At 47.0% G+C, this 17,984-nt stretch overlaps 1 protein-coding gene across 1 annotated transcript in view; it reads right to left on the reverse strand.

Moving 5' to 3' along the window:
• Positions 1-17,984, reverse strand: part of Alk (ALK receptor tyrosine kinase) — a 507,293-nt gene that overhangs the window by 73,948 nt on the left and 415,361 nt on the right. The window contains exons 9-10 of the mRNA XM_042696640.1: positions 8,363-8,457; positions 8,061-8,192 (exon numbers count right to left, since the gene is read on the reverse strand). Coding sequence (XP_042552574.1) covers positions 8,061-8,192; positions 8,363-8,457 — 227 coding nt within the window. The remainder of the gene's footprint in view (positions 1-8,060; positions 8,193-8,362; positions 8,458-17,984) is intronic.

Consider the following 17,984-nt stretch of genomic DNA (forward strand, 5'->3'; position numbering starts at 1 on the left):
ATGGAGGGCTTTTGTGTTCTGCTAGTTGTGAACTAAATGATCTTAATCAAGGCGTGCTGAGCCCAGAGCTCCTAGATCATTTATTGTCTCCCACTTATGTAACTTGTCACTGAAACAAATGGGGGAAAAACAACATATTTGCACAGGCCAGCCAGAGGACAAGGAGGTAGGGGCTAGTATCTGAAGCTCAGGGCAGCAACAGTCCCAGCATGGCTGTGACTCCACCATCACAGGAAGTCTGACTCATGGGCACATTGGGGCACTATTGGAGTAGATCAGGGTTGTGTGTGTGTGTGTGTGGGGGGGGGTGTAGGACCTGAAGTGATAGTACTGAGACCCTGCTTTCTCCTAGGACTTCGAATTTCTTAAAAAATAAAAGATGATTGGGCTGGGTGTGGTGGTTCACATTTGTACTCCCAGAACTTGGGAGGCTGAGGCATGAGGAGTGTGAGGTCAGAGTCAGCCTGGGCTACATTGTAAGACCGTCTCCAAACCAAACAAATAAAAAGGCCACTTGAGTTGGAGATTTGGGTTGCGCCATCTAGGGCAGGATAAAGTCAGGGCTATGGAGTGGAATTAGATCTCATCAGTGCACCAATTCTAGATAGGATCACAATACTGGCTTCCTGGGGCTTATATGGACACAGCTCTGGGTGGTGGCACTTTCAAGAGCAGCGTTTGGCACGTGTTCAGCTTTAGATCCTGAGGCTGGCAGCACAGAGAGAGTCTGGTACATAGGAGCCCAATACATGCTGTTAGATTGAACTCAAATCTGTAAGAACTGCTCTTCATGGGTATGCGGGGCAAACCAAGTGCACTGAATGCTGGCTGAGCTGAGTCTCAGAGTGAGAAGGGAAAGCAGCTGGCAGGGCTGCAGCAAGGGCTTCTCTCTTAGTGCTGGGCAGCAACTGGGCACTATTTGGTATTGCTCACCACAGGCCTGGGGACAGAGCAGGAAAGGCTTGACTGCATCCTGACTCTGCAGCAGACTGCGAGGGCTGCACACCTCCTTCTCCTGTCTCTAATGGGGAAAATAATGAGGCTCATAGCATTCCCTGTGTCAGGCACCCTTCCAAGTTCTTGACATGAATTAATTTATGTGGAACTTACATTGAATATAGAAGATGCAACTATTTTTGGTGTGTGTGTGTGTGTGTGTGTGTGTGTGTGTGTGTGCATGCACATGCATGCATGTATGCCAGTAGTGGGGCTTGATCACAGAACCTTACACTCTGACTTGGCTTTTTTGCCCAAAGCTGGTACTCTACCACTTGAACCGTACCTCCTCTTCTGGCTTTTTGCTGGTTAATTGAGTCTCATAGATTTTTCTGCCTGAGCTTACATTGAACTGTGGTCCTCAGACCTCAGCTTCTTGAGTAGCTAGGAAGCACCATTAAATGTACACACACACACACACACACACACACACACACACACACACACACACACACACACACACACACCTACATCTTTGGGTGGCCCTGAGACTGAAATAAAAGAGCTACTGAATATGTTTAGTAACTGTTCACCCACAAACAATGGAAGTAGTTGGCCTGTGAATGTTAGAAAACACTGGGGAGGCTCTATTGCTACTGGATACTCTATCTTCAACCCTGTCCCTCTCAGCAGGTCCCTGGGAAAGCGCTTTTCCTCCATGGCTACCACAAGGGACTACCCTTGTCCTTGGAGCTGGCCACTTTTGGGGATGCTGACTGGCTGCCAATCATGCAGAGCCTTTTCCGCTAGGAGAGACTCCCTAATGTCACTTATGGAGACTTAGTTCCACACTGTCTCTACTCCCACAGCATGGCCATGTTAGCTCCCAGGAAAGGGAGACACATTCACATGAAGAGTGACATGCTAATTGGGAGATGTAGAACCTGCCTCAGTGATTGGGGGTATCTGCGAGCCTCATTAAAGCAGTGCTTCATGCATCATCACAAGTATGCTTGCTGTAAATCAGTGAGCACCTAAAACTCGCAAAGGAAGAGAGAATGCACAGTACAAGGTTCAAGAGGCGTGGAGGTGTGGAGTAAGGCCTTGGAGCCAGAGAATGGCCATGACTCCTCTATGGTCCCATGACTGTCACTCCTTCAAGAATTGCTCCCCTCAATTGGATAAGTGCTAACAGAAGTGCTTCCATGTGCCCCCGTGAAGGCTGGGGTGCTCAGCAGAGAGCCAATGGGTGCCAATGATCAGCTGTCTTACCTGTGTGTGGGTGCACAGCTTGCCTGGTATTCTGTATGAAATATTAGTAGAGGTGCAGATGTGATTGGCTTAAGTCAAAGTAAGCCAAAGAAACAAGGGGATTCATGCAAGAGAGATCCCTGGAGAAGGCCTATTCTACAACTCCCCTCTACGCTTACTTTATCCCAACTTTGTCCTTTCAGATATTACCTGGCGTAGGCAATGATGCCTTTTGGTTTGACCTTTTTTGTGTGATTTGTTCTTTATTCTTGTGTGTGTGTGTATGTGTGTGTGTGTGTGTGTTTGTGTGTGTGTATGTGTGTGTATGTGTGTGTGTGTGTGTGTGTGTGTGTGTGTGTGAATACTGAGGCTTGAATTCAGGGCCTTACACTCTTGCTCGACTTTTTTTTTTCTCTTAAGGCTGGTGTCTACCAATTGAGCAATACCCTTACTTCTTGGTACCTGCTGGTTCATTATAAATAAGAGTCTGTGGATTTGTCTGCCTAGGCTGGCTTCAAATCATGATCCTCAGATCTCAGCCTCCTGAGTAGCTAAGATTACAGGTGTGAGCCACCAGCGCCTGGCTGGTATTTTTAAAACACAGTGTTGGCAGGCGCCCCTCAGCTGGCGAGGTGAGCCGGGTGTGGGTGAGGTGAGAAGCCCCGTTTCTGAGGGCTCCACTGGAAGTGCTGGAGTGTGCACAAGTGAGGCATTTCTGGGAAGCTGCTGATGACAGAACAGGCCTATGAGTCCCATCTGATGACACCTCAGGATGAGCGGGTGCCCTGGGACCTACCCTGCTTCGTCTCCCCATCTCTTCCATCTTGGGACTTGTGGGCTCCAAAATGGAGGTACAACGAGGAGCTATGGCTTAAGAAGAGCTACTGGCTTGCTTGCCACTCAGCCTGGCATGGGGTTGTTGGCTATGCTCACAGTGAGAAGATGACTGGATTTGGGGGAAATGGATTAGAATTTATTTAGGATCAGGGTGAGCCAGATGGGAAGGGACCCTTCACTACTGAGGTGTGCCACAGAAGTGAACTTGGCTGGGCTTTGGAGTCTCAGAGCAGAAGGCAAACAAAGAACCTCATGGAAGGGGAAGACAGGATCTGAAGAGAGGGCCAAGTCTGCCTTTCTACAATGCCGTCATCCCCAGTAGGACGTGCTGGAACATAATGGCTCTAGCTACAAATTCTATTAACTCTAATAGTTGTTCTATGGTGAATGGATAATGCATTTAGCAGAAATAGACCCAATCAATTTATAGGAAACACATAAAACTTTCTCATTGGAATTGGCATCTATTCTTGAGTCATGGGAGTGTGTGTGGAAATGGCCAGTCTGTCACCCTGACTTCAGGACACATTAGCTGAGCCACAGGTTAACTGGAGCCAAATAATGCAATAGCCTCTCTCTCTCCCTCTCTCTCTCTCTCTCCCCCCCTCTCTCTCTCTCCCTCTCTCTGTCTCTCTCTCCTTTTTAAAAAAACCAGTTCCCCTCAGCCCTTGGAATCTTGGGATGGAATAGGAAGGAACTTGAAGACTGTCTATTTCAAATCTTGACCTTTCAGAAGGAGCAATCTGTCGGTCTCATCTATGATCACACTAGTTGACCACATGAATGCTATTCCTGGCGGGTTTGCTGACATGGAGAAGCAAGGCCACAGAGCCCAGAATCGTCTCAGAACCACAGCTTGCTACAGCAAACCGGCAAACCCAGCACAAAGGTTCTGACTCCTAGTCTGGAGCTTTATGCAGAATTCTACGTATTTTTTAACAGGTTTTGTTTTTTTGTGTGTGCCACCTTTGGCAAGAGAGGCACACTTTGAAAATGGCAAACCAACCTGTCTGTCACCAGACAATTTGGAGGCAAGGCTGTGGTTTTAGTGCCAAGATTCCACAAGTTAGGATTATGGGGTTGAGTTTTTTGTTGTTTATTAATCTCACTATGTTGCCCTGGATGGCCACAAACTCATGATTCTTCTGCCTCCACCTCCCGAATACTGGGATTTCAAGCATGTGTCACCATGCCCATAGACTGAGTTTTCATGTTATCTGAGCTACTCCCCTTGAGCCTTTTCTATACAGCATCTGACCTCCAGGGAGCCAAGAGAGGGGCCCTGGCTTCTGTGGTCTGTTCCTCTCCACCAGGGCTTCTTAGGAAGGGTGGGTAGCAGAGCCTGCTTGTATGTACTTAGCCCTAATACATTCTGTTATCACCAAACACAGTGGTGGGGGGAGAAGAAAGACGGGGGAAAGAGGGAGAGAGGGAGGATAGGAGAGAGAGAGAGAGAGGGAGAAGAGGAGTAGGGAGGGAGAGAGAGAGAGAAGAGGAGAGAGGGGGAGAGGGAGAGAGGGAGAAGAACCTGACTCTGTAACCCATGATTGCATTATCCCAACTATTTGGTTAGTGTAATTGCATGTGTAAAGCTGACAAATGTAATTTCCTAGGACTTAATCCTTGCCCCATTTTCTCCTCCAGCTTTTTTCATCTGATTAGCTTAAAGTTACTCAAAGGCTTCCGAGAATATAGCATGCTGCACCTGGACAGGCTGGCCCATGGGCTGGAGGTGAGGGGTCCCCAGGCCCAGGGAATCAGGCTGCCTGGCTTGGCAGGTGTGACTGGTGTGGAGGAAGATAAGACGCTTGGACAGTAACTGCTCCAAAAGACCTGATGTGGCCTCTGTGCTTCTAGGAGCTGCTCTGACACCTGCCTGGAGGATGGCTGAAATGCCACCAGCCACCCCTGCTCCAGCTCAGCAGAAACTGACAGCGCTGAACTTTCCAGAGAAAATCTTATTATCTTGTCTTCTCAATTCGTTGTCAAAAGGTTTAGAGGCTGATTGTTTACCACTCTTGTAGGGCTCTTATCTTGGGACTTTTCTCTCTACCTCTTTCCATTTTCAATGTTTTCCTCTGATTGGAGATGTTCGCACATAGAGGGAAGGCTTTGTACATACATGCTGGGCTTTGTACATACATCCCTAGCAGCCAGGATGCCATTTTCCTCTTCCTTATGATGTAATAGCAGTGATGGTCCCTGGATCAGTGTGAGGAAAAGTGAAACAGACTGGTCCAGGATGAGGCATTCTCAGTAATGCATTTTCCCTTTCCCTTTCCATTTCTCTCCCCCTCTTTTCTCCTCTCCTCCCCTCCCCTCTCATTCTCTCTCCTTCCTTCTTCCCTTCGGTTCCTTTCCTTCTTCTCTTCTCCTTTCCTCTTCCCCTTCATTTCCCTCTTTCCTTCCCTTTTCATCCTCCCTTTCCTTTCTGGGTCCCATTAACCTCAGGGGGGGCACTCCCGTAGAAGTCTGAGCTTAGTTTAGGTGTGATGATGTTGCAAACATGCCCAGCTGGTCCACAGGTCACTCTCCTCCTCTGGACCGGACGCTCCAGTATTGTGAATACCAGCCAGCCACATCCCTCTTGTAGCCATACATAGTGCTGGGCACAGGCAGGTCTCAGGCATGTCAGACATGTGTTTTCTGGGTGTGGTCCTGACCCTGGCCTGTCCAAAGTGCCTTTTCTTTTATAGACCGGTTGCTCTAATTCAGTCATTTGTCTACCTTCTCCTCTTCTAGACTGGGAGTTCTTTGAGCTCTGGCCCTGTGGTCTGGAGGAAAGCTGGGGCATTCAGGACACGCTATGCTCCCCGACCATGAGGAGGCTCAGACATTCTGCTGCATGTGGGCAACCCTGGGAAATCTTCCTAGAGGAACAAAGACCCCTCTCCCTGCTCCACACACACTATTAGTGATCTGCAACAAGGTAAGACCAAGGGACCAAAATCATGTTGGGCACAAATGCCTCCTGCACTGTAACACAGAGCTGGAGGGGCCCAGAGCTCAGGCCAGTCTCTCCCTCACCTCGGCCACGTCTTCACGTGACAACAGGCTCTTGGCAAAAAACAGTGGCTCCTTACCTGGTGTCCTAGAGCCTTCCTAAGGGACCTCATGTGGCTGGTCCTCAAGGTTCCCCAGGGAGGTATGTAGCTCAGTTTCTTCTTCTCTTTGAGTTGATGGTGGGTGTAAAATGCGGACCTGTAGCCCCATGTGTAAGTCTTGCTGTGATGCTGAGGTCCAGGATTAGGGGGCGATGTTAGTGGAGGGAGGTTATGTTTCATTTGGATTCATCTGTAGCCCCTTGGGCGGCCAATCATGCCAAATTCCATTTGGAGGTGGTAAAGGAGTCATCTTTGTTTTGGAGCCGCCATGTGATCTCATTAGTCTGAGAGGCCCTTATCGATTAGCCTTTTAGGGAGTTACGTGGGAGTTATGTGGTAATAAAGCCAGACTCCAGTAGGGTAGATGGCTGCTTCCTAAACGCTGGCTGCAGGGTTGCAGCCACTGATACCTGAGAACCCAACTCAAGCCTTCAGCTGCTCATCGGTCAATCAATAGATATTTCTAGAATCCCTGCTAACATGTATATCAACGGGGGTGGTGTGGTCAGGGCGGGGTTGGGGTATGTGTGCTAATGTTATAGTTTTTTTTTTAGCACATTAAAAGGGGGATGTCCAGCCTCTTTGGGGAATTTATAGATTTGTTAGTTTCCTGAATTTATCAGAGGGAGATAGTATTTGGCTAAGTGTCAATGAGTAAATGGCGGTGAATCACTAGGGTGAGTGGCAGGAGGGGCGGCTGAGTGGCTAAGGTAAAAGGCTGCCTGGGTTAGATGTTTCCATGAACCACAATGGCCAGTGGAGAGACAGAATATTCTGTAGGCTTTGTTTCCTCTGGGTGGAAGGAAAAAAACTAATTTTTCCAAGGTTCTAGTTAAAGGTGAAGGAGGGAGGGAAAAGGAGGAATGACAGGAAAAGCAACAAACTTTTTTTTCTCCCTGTTGTTGGAGCTGGATTGCATCAGGCAGGAATTAGGAAGAGGAGTGAGAATCAGCAATTTTGCTTTCAAAGACCAAGCAAAACTAACAATTACTAAGTGGAGAGCTAGTATATGTGGTGGCAAAGCTACAAATCTCTACCGTTTGGTTTATAATTTGCACTGCACAAATGTTTTATCTTGAAGTAGAAATGAGAGACTCATTGTCATTTGTCTGTTATTTAAGAAAGACTTGGGTTTTTATAGGAATAAGATCAAGGGAGTGTGGTAGATTGTATGTTGTACACCTGCTTCTCTAGGTCAGTCAGATTATAAGGAGTCTCAGTTCCCAGGCCTCAAGGCCCCTGGAGAGGGAGGGACTAGATTCACTATGTGTGGGACCAAGGCTTGTGGGCATGGTCCCAGGTGCTCCTAACCAGCAACTCTGGGGCTAGGCTCATGGGCTGCTATTTGCCCTTGATGGTAAGTGTGGTTGAGAAGTCACCTATGATCTATGGCCACAGGCTAAAGAGATCTCTGTCAGAAGCAGCAAGAGCCCCCATGACAAGTTTTCCATCCTGGAATGAATTGATCAAAACAGCTTGGGAGGAGATTCAGCTCTGGGCAGGTGTGTGGGACTGAAAAGCTTTGGGAGCTTGATCCATGATGGAGTAGTCCAATTTGTGTAACAGATATCCTTGGCCTGAAAACCTTATGTGTGAAGAGAGGGAATCCGATGGTAGGACTTGCTTTCTTCAGGAAATGCCCAGTGATTTTTACAAAGGGACTTGAGAAAAGAATACTGGTTTGGTTCTCCCTGCGGTGTGGGGCTTGGGGTTTGAGGGAAACTGCTGATCTGTACGATTTCCAGTGGCTTCCATTGTTCAGGCAATGTGAGGCCCTCTACAACTTCTTCCTGGCTCCACAGCCAGAAAGAAGGGGAAACCAACCATGCTCTTCTTTACCCAGAGCTCTCTCACCCAATCACAGCACAAATCTTTCTTCTACCTTCTGAAACAAGAAGTTACTTTGCTTCAATTTGCAAGCTTAACTCTTACCTGTAGGGTCGAAGGTATGGGTCTCCCTTGATGCATTTTCCTCTGCTTTTGGCTCTTTGTGTGAGTTTCTATCAAACAGGTTTCTTGATTTGGGTTCTTCTGCATTCTGGAACATCCTGTCCTCCCCGCTGACTGGAATACAGAAGACCCAGTGGGCTGAGTTAGGTGCAGCTCATTTTCAGGGAAGAGATCGGGAGGGTGGGAAGGGCTATTTGGCTCAGGTTAAGGGAGTGGTGAGGGTGAGTGAGACTTTGGGTGGTGGGGTTTGGAGGGACAGAGTGCCAGGGGGAGGGCCAACTCACTGGTGAGGTAGCAGTCCAGGCTGACGGAGATATTGTCAAACGCCACAGTGGCCCTGGATCCTTGTCCCCACCATGCGACTATCTGCAGCCAGAACCTGTCCAGTGTCAAGAGGAATGTATGTGAAGAACAGCCTGGGTCAGTTATGTCCTAGAATTTAACATCTGGCAACTGTGTGCTTGTGCTACTACAACTGAGAACTTGAGTTTATCCCAGAGCAGGGCCAAGAGAAGGGCAGCTAACCTCTCCCTCAACTTCTCCAACACAGCTCATTTACCTTTCTGAAGAACTGCTTCATCATGCCAATTTGGGCCAGGTACTTGGACTCCATGCTAACCTGAGGGGACCTCTTTTGCTTTCTGGGATGGAGAGAAAGGGAACTGAAGTTCAGTTCTTATTCACTTATCTGCTAAAGTCACTATTAGAAAATTACTATGCTTCTGTAAAAACTGTTACAAAACAAAAACAACTTCCCTCAACTCCAAACCCCACTATTTTCTGAGTGCCCCTACTGGTAATCAGCTCCATTTATGGTTCTTCCCCAGCAACCAAAGGGTTAATCTCTTGCACAATAGGGTCATGAGCATCCTGGGTCTTGTCCAGCATCACCTACTATTTCCCAACTGGCCCGTACATATGACATGGCTGACTGTTGCCTCCAGGAATGTTTGTAACCAACAGAGTGGGTCATAATGCACCAACAGTAAAACTCATAGCAATAAGGTTTCTTTCCAGCTTTTTCATGGTCTTGGAAGGCCAGATCCTCAGACTATGGCCAGGGAAGGCTTTAATGGAAAATACACAGAAAATCGTTATTTGGGGTTTATTTGTTTCCTTAGGGAAATCACCGCCCTGGAAGGTTATCTGGCCCTTTCCAGCAATGAAGTGAGGATGTCTGGCAAACCTTCCTCATCTCTTATTCAGTCAGTCCAGAGTGACCTTGGAAGACTGTACATCCCAGATGCAGAGGTTAAAATATGAAGAGAAGGAAGTCATGCCTCTTACTTGGCAACTGGATGAAGTTCATGTGGTATAGAGCCAGACAAGTGGATGCTCTTCTCATTAGAAAACAGAGATGAGTTACCTGGACCAGATGTGTTAGGGTTGGGTTAAGGTTCAGGTTAGAACGGACCAGGAGACATGATCACTGACTGGCAGAGGCGGGGCAGATGGACATCCATGCAGGATAAAGTAGAAAGAGACAAGTGCCGCATGGAGGCCCAGGCAGAGGGCTGCAGCAAGCTATGAAGCAGGAGCAGTCACACCAGGCTGAGATTGGAGGGCTTCACAGACAAGCTTTGAAGTCAGGGAAGGACTGTAGGATGCGGGCATGGGGAGGAGATGGAACTGGCATGTGGGATGCTTCAGCCTGGTCAGAATGAAGAGCTTTTACTGTCATTGTATCAAAAAAATAGAGAATCTCTGCAGGTTTCCAGCAGGACAGTAGCAAAATACAGGAACTCTTTGTGCTCAGGGCTGGTGCTCTACTACTTGAGCCATGTCTCCAATCAGCTTCTTTGGCTGGCTAACTCGCGACAAAGTGTCTTCGATTTGACTGCCCAGGCTGGCTTTGAACTATGATCCTTGGATCTCAGCCTCCTGAGCAGAGAGGATTATAGGCATGAGGTACCAGCTTGCTACCCCTTCCCTCAAATGTACTTACTACCTTACTTAGGTAACTGTCACCCCTCTGTACATCACTTTGACAATAAAGAATGCAAAAAAAGAGATAATTATGGTACAACAAGCAGGATGGGGGAAAAGGGAAGGCTGGAGTAAGTCTGCTGCGTAAGAAGTACTGCGACTACTGCACGTCAGTCCACCCATGCGCCTGTCACCCTTAGCAGGTTTTTGCAGTGTCTGGCAAGGGGATGGCTACGATTTCCCTGGTCTGCACAGGGAATAGAGTTCGTTGGTACATTCCTGGTTTGAGCCCCCGTAGAGTCCGGACAATGTCCAGGTCTGAGATTCTCATCTGGAAAGCCAGAGCTCTATTACTGCTGGCTTGTTCCCTTTCAAGCAGATGGAAGCATTCAGAAAGCATTAGCAAGAAAACAGGCACTTAGAGCTCCTCAGAAGAGTGAATAGAAAGAATCATGTTCCCCAGAAGAAGCATCGGGAAGGTAGACTGCCTGATGCTCCTGCACTGAGGTGGGCACAGACCCCCTGGCAAGCCCATGTTCCCATTTTAAACTGCCAGCCATGGGCAGTGGATTTCAATACTGAGCTGCAGCAGGGCACCTTGAGGGGCAGACTCGAGGGGCCCAGAGCAGGTAAATGACAAGTGTGTGCTTGCAGAGCAGGGGAGGGGCCCTCTGCTCTCTCCTCCATGGGTGCTCTGGGAAAGCTGCTCCTCTCTCCTCCTGGCTCTGCTTTCTTGGCTCCCCTCTCTTTTCCTTCTTTATTACTGAGCGATTAGAGCTTGTGAAGTTCCCTAACAGCCACTGGACCTCTTAGCATGGATGGGATGATGCAAGCCAGAGCTGGAATGGTTTCTAAAGAGAAGAGTTTCTAAACTATTCTGTGAAGCATGCCCCGGCAAAACGCCGGCAGTGGCAGCTGCTGTTTAAAGGGTTTTGACTGACACTGGGAATTGCACAAATTTTGCACCAGGGGCTCTTGTAACCATCAGGGAAGACTCAATCAGAGGGAATGTGAAAACACCTGACACTGCCTGCATCTACCCTGGAGCCCTCACTGCGGATCCCTCCCCAGTGTGCCAGCTTGCCGAGGCTCAGAAAAGGGTCAGGTCTGACAAAGGTGGAATGAAGGTGGGTCACCGCAAAGTGGAGGCAGTCTAGAAGTGGTGTTTGGGATGGTAAGCACTGGGGTAGGAAGAATATAGAAGGACCAATCTAGGAGATCCTTTTCTGTGAAGGAACCGACCAAGAGACAGTGTGGGCATTAGACCTCCCCGTATTTAGGCTTCTCTACTTTGGATGATAACTGGTTATATGTCTTCACCTGAATTCAGGTAAAGGAGAGGTTGCTTCTGGCTCCTGTTTACTCTACTCTGTCTCTGTGTCTGTCTGTCTCCCCTCCTTCCCCACCACACATACACACACACACACACACACACACACACACACACACACACACACACACACACACACACACACACACACACTTCTGGAGATAGGCAAGATTGCCTCCAGTCTCTCATTCAGTTCCAAACACTCTTATCTGGTGACTTTCTTTCCTGGTGACTTCCTTAGAAGCACAGAACACCGAGTCCCTCTGCATAGTCAGCTATGGCTCAGGTCTTGAGTTTTAGTACTTGCCAAGTGGACCTCTCTGGGGCTAATGGAAGGCAAAGGCGTGAGAAATTATTGTCAAGATTGCAAGGACCAGGTGGTTCTAGCAGATGTATATGTTACTGTGATGCCTCCTCTCAAACCTCTGGACCTGGATGGGAAAAGGAAGTAGGACTCTATGGCTAGAGTTGTGTTCCCTTCCTCTTTATGGGCAGCGTGGTTATGGTTAGAGTTGTGTTGCCTTCCTCTTTATGGGCAGTGTGGTTATGGAGAAGGCAAATGAGCTCTTGAGGGGTTCTTCCTGCTTCCTCACCACCAGTCTGTGTTATCTAGGAATGTGGCAGGTTCCTCTTTTTTTGGCAGTCAAGATTTTGCTCCCCACTTTTGTGTGTGTGTGTGTGTGTGTGTGTGTGTGTGTGTGTGTGTCCGTTTTGGGGCTTGAATTTAGGGCCTGGATGCTGCCCCTCAGCTATTTTACTCAAGGCCAGCACTCTACCACTTAAATCACAGCTCCATATCCAGCTTTTTTTTTTTTTTAAGGTTAACTGGAGATCAGAGTCTCATGGACTTCTCTGCTCAGGCTGAGTTCAAACTGTGATCCTATCTCATCCTCCAGAGTAACTAGGGTTACAGGTGTGAGTCACTTAGCTGCTCTCCCCCACCCCTGCTCCCCTCCCGTTCCCCTTTTAACAGACCTTCTCAGCTCATTTCTTCAAAGGAGATACTTCTGATTGCAGGGATGATTCCTGTACTCCCTCCCTGTCTCACTAGAGGAGCTTGGAGCTTGTTGTTAAGAAACTTGGCTAGAGATCTTGGCCAGAACCTGGCTCTGCATAAAAATGTATCCACTCCTCTATCTTGCTCACTTTTACGGAGCAGCCTGTTGAAAATTGGCCCAAGGGGATTCTGGGAGATGGCCATTTGGGCCATAGGCCAGGTTTAGAAGGGCAGCTTTGGAAGTGGGTATCTCTCAGACTCGTCAGGCAGCTCACACTGCTTGGGAAATGTGGATGCTTCTCACGCATGGTACAGAAGATGTCCCAGCTCATCCAGACTACAGACTGTTAATGGACAGTGAATATCAGGCCTTATTTGCTGCCCTTCTAGCCTTAGGGATTGACAAACCTAATTAAGTTCACTTAATGATTTTAAGTAGCTGATAGAAAAGGTGTACGTCTGAATGTGGACTAAGGGAGTAGCAAGGCCTTGGAGAACAAGCAGGAAAGAATGGCTGGATGTGCTAAAGGCATTTAATGGATGGGTACCATATCTCAGATTCCTCCGTCAGTCGTTTAAAGTGGGCTCTGAAGGACGGGGAGCATGCTCTGCATCCCTTTTGGCAGCTGGGGCATGTCTGGGATCTAGCTGCTTAGGGTAGAACTGGCAGATACTGCTGAGAATAATAATAATAAAAAAAAACCACCACCTTTCCTCCAATTTCTCACCATGCAGTTGAATGGTTCGGCAAAAGTCTTGTAAAATGGACTGTCATGAGGCACAGGTTGAGGTATGCATTTCTATTAGAATAATGTAGAGCTGAAAAAGCCCTGCACATCTCTCCTATTACCTATGTAATTGACTTCACTTACTGTCTGGAGAGGGGTGCCTGATGGACAGCTCTGATTCCTGGGACCAGGCCTGCTTGAGACGGATGTGGCAAGGGCTAGACACTGGCCCAGCTGACTCTATCCAAAGGCCTTTGGATTCCATGTAGTAAAGTGGGGACAGGCCAGGTTCATGGTGAGACTCTGGAGCTGGGAGCATTCCACCATTCCACTCAGTTCTACTCTCAGAACTAAGTTACTACCTCCTGACTTGATTTCCCCTCTGGACATAGCAGCAAGAACAGAAGAAAAGTCAACACAGAGCTTCTAGAGCTGCCAGGGGCCAACAAGATCTTTCACAATGCGTGTGGCTTTGTGAGGGAGCCCCTGGGAAAACAGGAGAGAAAATGAATTTTCAATTAGGCTGAGCAAGCAGGGAGAATCACTAAGACCTTTCCACATTCTCTGTTTAGTCTTCCAAGCGTTAGCATTCTCTACTCATGTGTTTTTTTTGAGGGTGGCACTCTAGTATGTCATCAGTTTGAAAAGGAGGGACTAGACTGTGGGGCAAGTAGAGGCCCATCCCTAGCAAGTTTTTGCTTTGTTGTCTTATTTTCTTACTCTATGTCATATCTATTCCATTTAAGCAGGGTCCCAGGCTTTAAGGAAAGAGCAAAAGAAAGGGATCCTTACATTCTGGAGTTCAGGACCAGCAGGCTAGGTACTTTGTAAAAATACTTGACTCATAAATTTGAATACGTAGTCTCCTGGGTGGGAGTGGGGGGAGGGCAGGCCAAAAGAGAAAGGGAGTCAGGAGAGGAGGAGGGACAAAGAGAGGGAAGGAGGGAGAGAGAAAGACAGAGATAGAATAGTAGGGATCACTTGGGACCATCCTTTGCTTTGGTAAGTTACCTATCAAGAAATACCAGATGCTGGAGGAGACTCTACAATCCTAGCTACTCAGGAGACTGAGAGCTGGAGAATCATAGTTCAAAGCCAGCTAGGGCAAAAAAGTCCATGAGACTCTATTTCCAAAATAAGTAGTAAAAAGCTGAGCTGGAGGCAGGGCTGAACTGGTAGAATGTCAGCCAAGCAAGTAAGCTGAACAAGTGTAAGGCCCAGCATTCGAATCTCTGGGACTGGCAAAATAGAAGGTATCAAAGGCAAGACAAGGACTCAGACTTCTCACTTTCCAGGCCACTTTCTCTGACATCCCTTGCAAAACCATCCAATTGTTCAACCTCATCAATCTCATACATACTGCATGCCCACTGTTGGTAGGGTACAAAATGAGCCCTTCAGGACAACAGGGCTGACTGGACTTAGAAAGTTCCAGGTCCATTTCTAGAGGCTGAGATGTCCACTTTCCCTATCTCAGCACACACAGACATTTCCCACACTGGCCTCTCCTCTGCTTCTGTCTCAGCTTGTGGCTTGGAGGACTGAGATGGTAGCCAAGATGGCCCCTTCCAATGGTGAGAAGACCCGGGAAAAGGGTAGTTTCTAGTCCCCTTCTCCCCTGAGAAAAACATCAGTATGAAAGTGAATTAGCAGTCTTTTCTGCTTCAGCTGAGTTTCAAAAAGTAGAGTAGAACAAAGAATCCAGGCAATATATTTGATGGAGCCCTGGACAAATCACTAAAACTTTACAGGTACCATCTTGGTTTTTTAAAAGAATGATGAAAATGTGAATCCATTTTTACAGTAGAAGTCTTTGTTTAAGATGAGAGTTTCTACTTCATTGTTCCTGTTTCATATTCCAGTTTGATTAGAAATCTGTTTCTCTGGGCAGTTTTACAAATTACATATCTTCTCCTTTGCCTTGAAGCAAAGATTATTTGGGCCCTGTTATTAAGTCAGACAGTTGTACCTGCAGCTAGGAGCCTAGCGGTATACGATATAGACCTTGCCATGAAGATTTTCAATGGTAGTGTAATTCATATTATTCACGGTCCAGGGGATTTCTGAAATTATTTTTAGTTCTACCCCCTATAGAGCTAGAATCTACACAAACTGAGAAAACAGTAGATCTGTGTAGGGAGAGAGAAGTCAAGAAAGACTTTGAAGAACTAAGTGTCTAGAAGAATGGCAGAGCTAGGGATGAAAGCATCTCTCGGAAATGGGTGTGCTGGTGGGGGGGGGCATGTTATAGGTGGGGGAGCATGTTATAGGTGGGGTGGGCTGCCAATCAAGCAGCTGGAAACCCAGGTACAGGATTCCAGTGGATATAAAGATGTAAGAATCATCTGCATGGAAATGAGAGCCATGTAGATGAGGCTCTTAGAGGCTCTGCTTTGCTTCAAATAGCAGAAGCTGAATTACCCCCCTGAATTCCAGACTTGGGAGAAGGGCTGAGAACACAGAGCTACATTTTCAGAGTCATTAAGAGTTATGAAAAGCATATGCATCTGTTATTTTGTGAGCCAAGCTGTGGACATTACCAAGGAAATCTTGAGCATATCTGAGCATCCATTTATTCTGAAGGGGGTTTACTTAGTGCCATTTTGAGCAACTGCCTCTTAAACCAGGCTCACGGGCCTGATCTGCCTCACTGCTTTTCACCCTTGATTGGGGAAACTTAGCAATCAAAAGCAACAGCTTGTCCCAAACGTCACAGTAAATCAGTGCTGGAAACAGGATTTAAAGCTCAGAATCGCTAATCTACTCCTTGCTCCAATGATCATGTATATCCTAGCTATATTTTTTTTCTGAGAAAGAAACAGGGCCAGATCCTTCTAGAGTTATGAGTGTTTGATTTGTACATACCAATGCCTGGTTGTTTATTGCATGCTGCCACACTGGCTACCAAGTCTCTCTTTTCAGAGGACAGACCCAAGACTGTCCTAGGTACCATGAAGCAGCAGAGGAAGGAGAGTTGGCTGCTCTTGCTCATTTTCCCTCTCTTTCAGAGTTCTATGTGGAGACTCTGATTGTTTCCTATGTGGTTCCTAACAAGAGTCTCCACAAGACTCCCTACTCTCCTTGCAGAGTGTAGCATGTCTCTAGGCTCAGTAGCTCTTTATCTCCCACTGTCCAAAGGACTGGACCTCATACTTACAAGCACTTGCTCTCAAGAAGGCTACTCACAACATAGTTGACTTTTCTTGAAAAAACAAACAAACAAACATTCTTGTCTCTAAGTTTCTCTTTGCCCTGATGGCCTTCTCTGAAATATCCTTGTCCCCTTTTCATTTCCCTAGGACTTGGTATCTTTCGGTTCATCTGGCAGCTCCAGTGCTTGGATGCCATCGCACCATCTGATTAGCAGCAGAGCTCTGTAGGACCCACATAATGCTGGTGTATTACTGTTTCCCTCTCTCTCTCTCTCTCTCTCTCTCTCTCTCTCTCGTTGGTCATGGGGCCTGAACTCTGGGCCTGGGCACTGTCCCTCAGCTCTTCAGCTCAAGGTTAGTGCTCTACCTCTTCCCACTTTTTCTGCTTATGTGGTGCTGAGGAATCAAACCCAGAGCCTCATGCATGCAAGGCAAGCACTCTACCACTGAGCCACCTTCCCAGCCTCTACTGTTGGCATGCATGTGCCTTTAGTTCTCATTGGTGTTCAGACCCTGCAATTGAGCAAGAGGCTAGTCACACACCCCTTTCTATCCTCACGCTTAGTGGAAGGTTATTATGTGTGTGTGCTGCAAAAGATAGAATACCAGACTTGAGGAAAAAAGCTCAAGGATAGCACCAAGACTAAGTACAAACCCCAGGACTGGCGCGCATGTACACACACATACACAATATTATCTTTAAATAGTTTTACAAAGGGGTTACCATGCAACTACTTCTTGATTCCCTCTTTTGCCTAGAAGATACCTGGATCTATTATTTTATGCCTGTGACTTCCAAATGTGGTTGCACACCAGTGTCACCTGGGGGAATTAATGATTCCCACAATCAATATGTTATTTTATGACTCAGAATCTCTTTGTGTGGGCCACAAAGATTCTCTTATATGTTCCTGTTAGTTTACAGCCTTTCCAAAAGTATTTTTCCCTATTTATTTATTTTTGGATTTTGGAAAAGAAAAAAGAGTCAGTGAGAGCAGTTCTGGGATGGTTTCTGCCAGAAAACAAGATTTTGCTGCATCATAAAATTTTTGGAATGAAACATTCATACCTCAGAATAGATCCTGGGATTGATTCAGTCTTGAATTATGAGGCTTTGTGAAGAAGAAGCCTGATCAATGCTCAGAGTAGCTAAATGAGGAAGCAGCATTCTCAAGTGAAACTCTGATGGATGCCCACAGATGGGAGTTGTATTCCTTGGCTTTATTCTATGACACATCTCGCTTTTTCAACTAACTCACTTCTTTCATCTGACTAAACAGCTAGACTACATTTCCCAGGGTCCTTTGCAGCAGGGAGTGGTTGTGTGTCTGAGTTCTAGCCAATGGAAAGGAGCAGAAGCAATGACTCCTGAAAATCTTTCAGTGCTAGACTCCATGCTCCTTCACCATTGGCTGGCTAAATGCAAGGGATTCTAAGGCTGAAGAACAGGGTCTGAGCCACAGGGTGGAAGGAGCCTGGGTCCCTGAATGACAAGCTAGAAGGCCACTCACTAATCAGTACTCGTTTTTCATTTCACATTTGCAAGGTATCAATTTCTTTTTTTTCCTTTTCTTTTTGCAGCTCTAAGAATTGGAGGTTTACTGTTATCTCACATAGTAATACCCCAACTAACATAGCAGATAACACAAGCCTTGATATTCAGGTGTGTTCAACACACCTGGCCTGGTTGGGTTGATGACTAATTTGCTCATGGAGTGATGGGTAAACTGTACTCTTAGCTGGATGCAGAGGTTTACAGTAGCCTTTCTTGAC

Source organism: Dipodomys spectabilis, unplaced genomic scaffold, assembly GCF_019054845.1.
Source record: "Dipodomys spectabilis isolate Male_0828 unplaced genomic scaffold, ASM1905484v1 ptg000210l, whole genome shotgun sequence".
NCBI lineage: Eukaryota > Metazoa > Chordata > Mammalia > Rodentia > Heteromyidae > Dipodomys > Dipodomys spectabilis.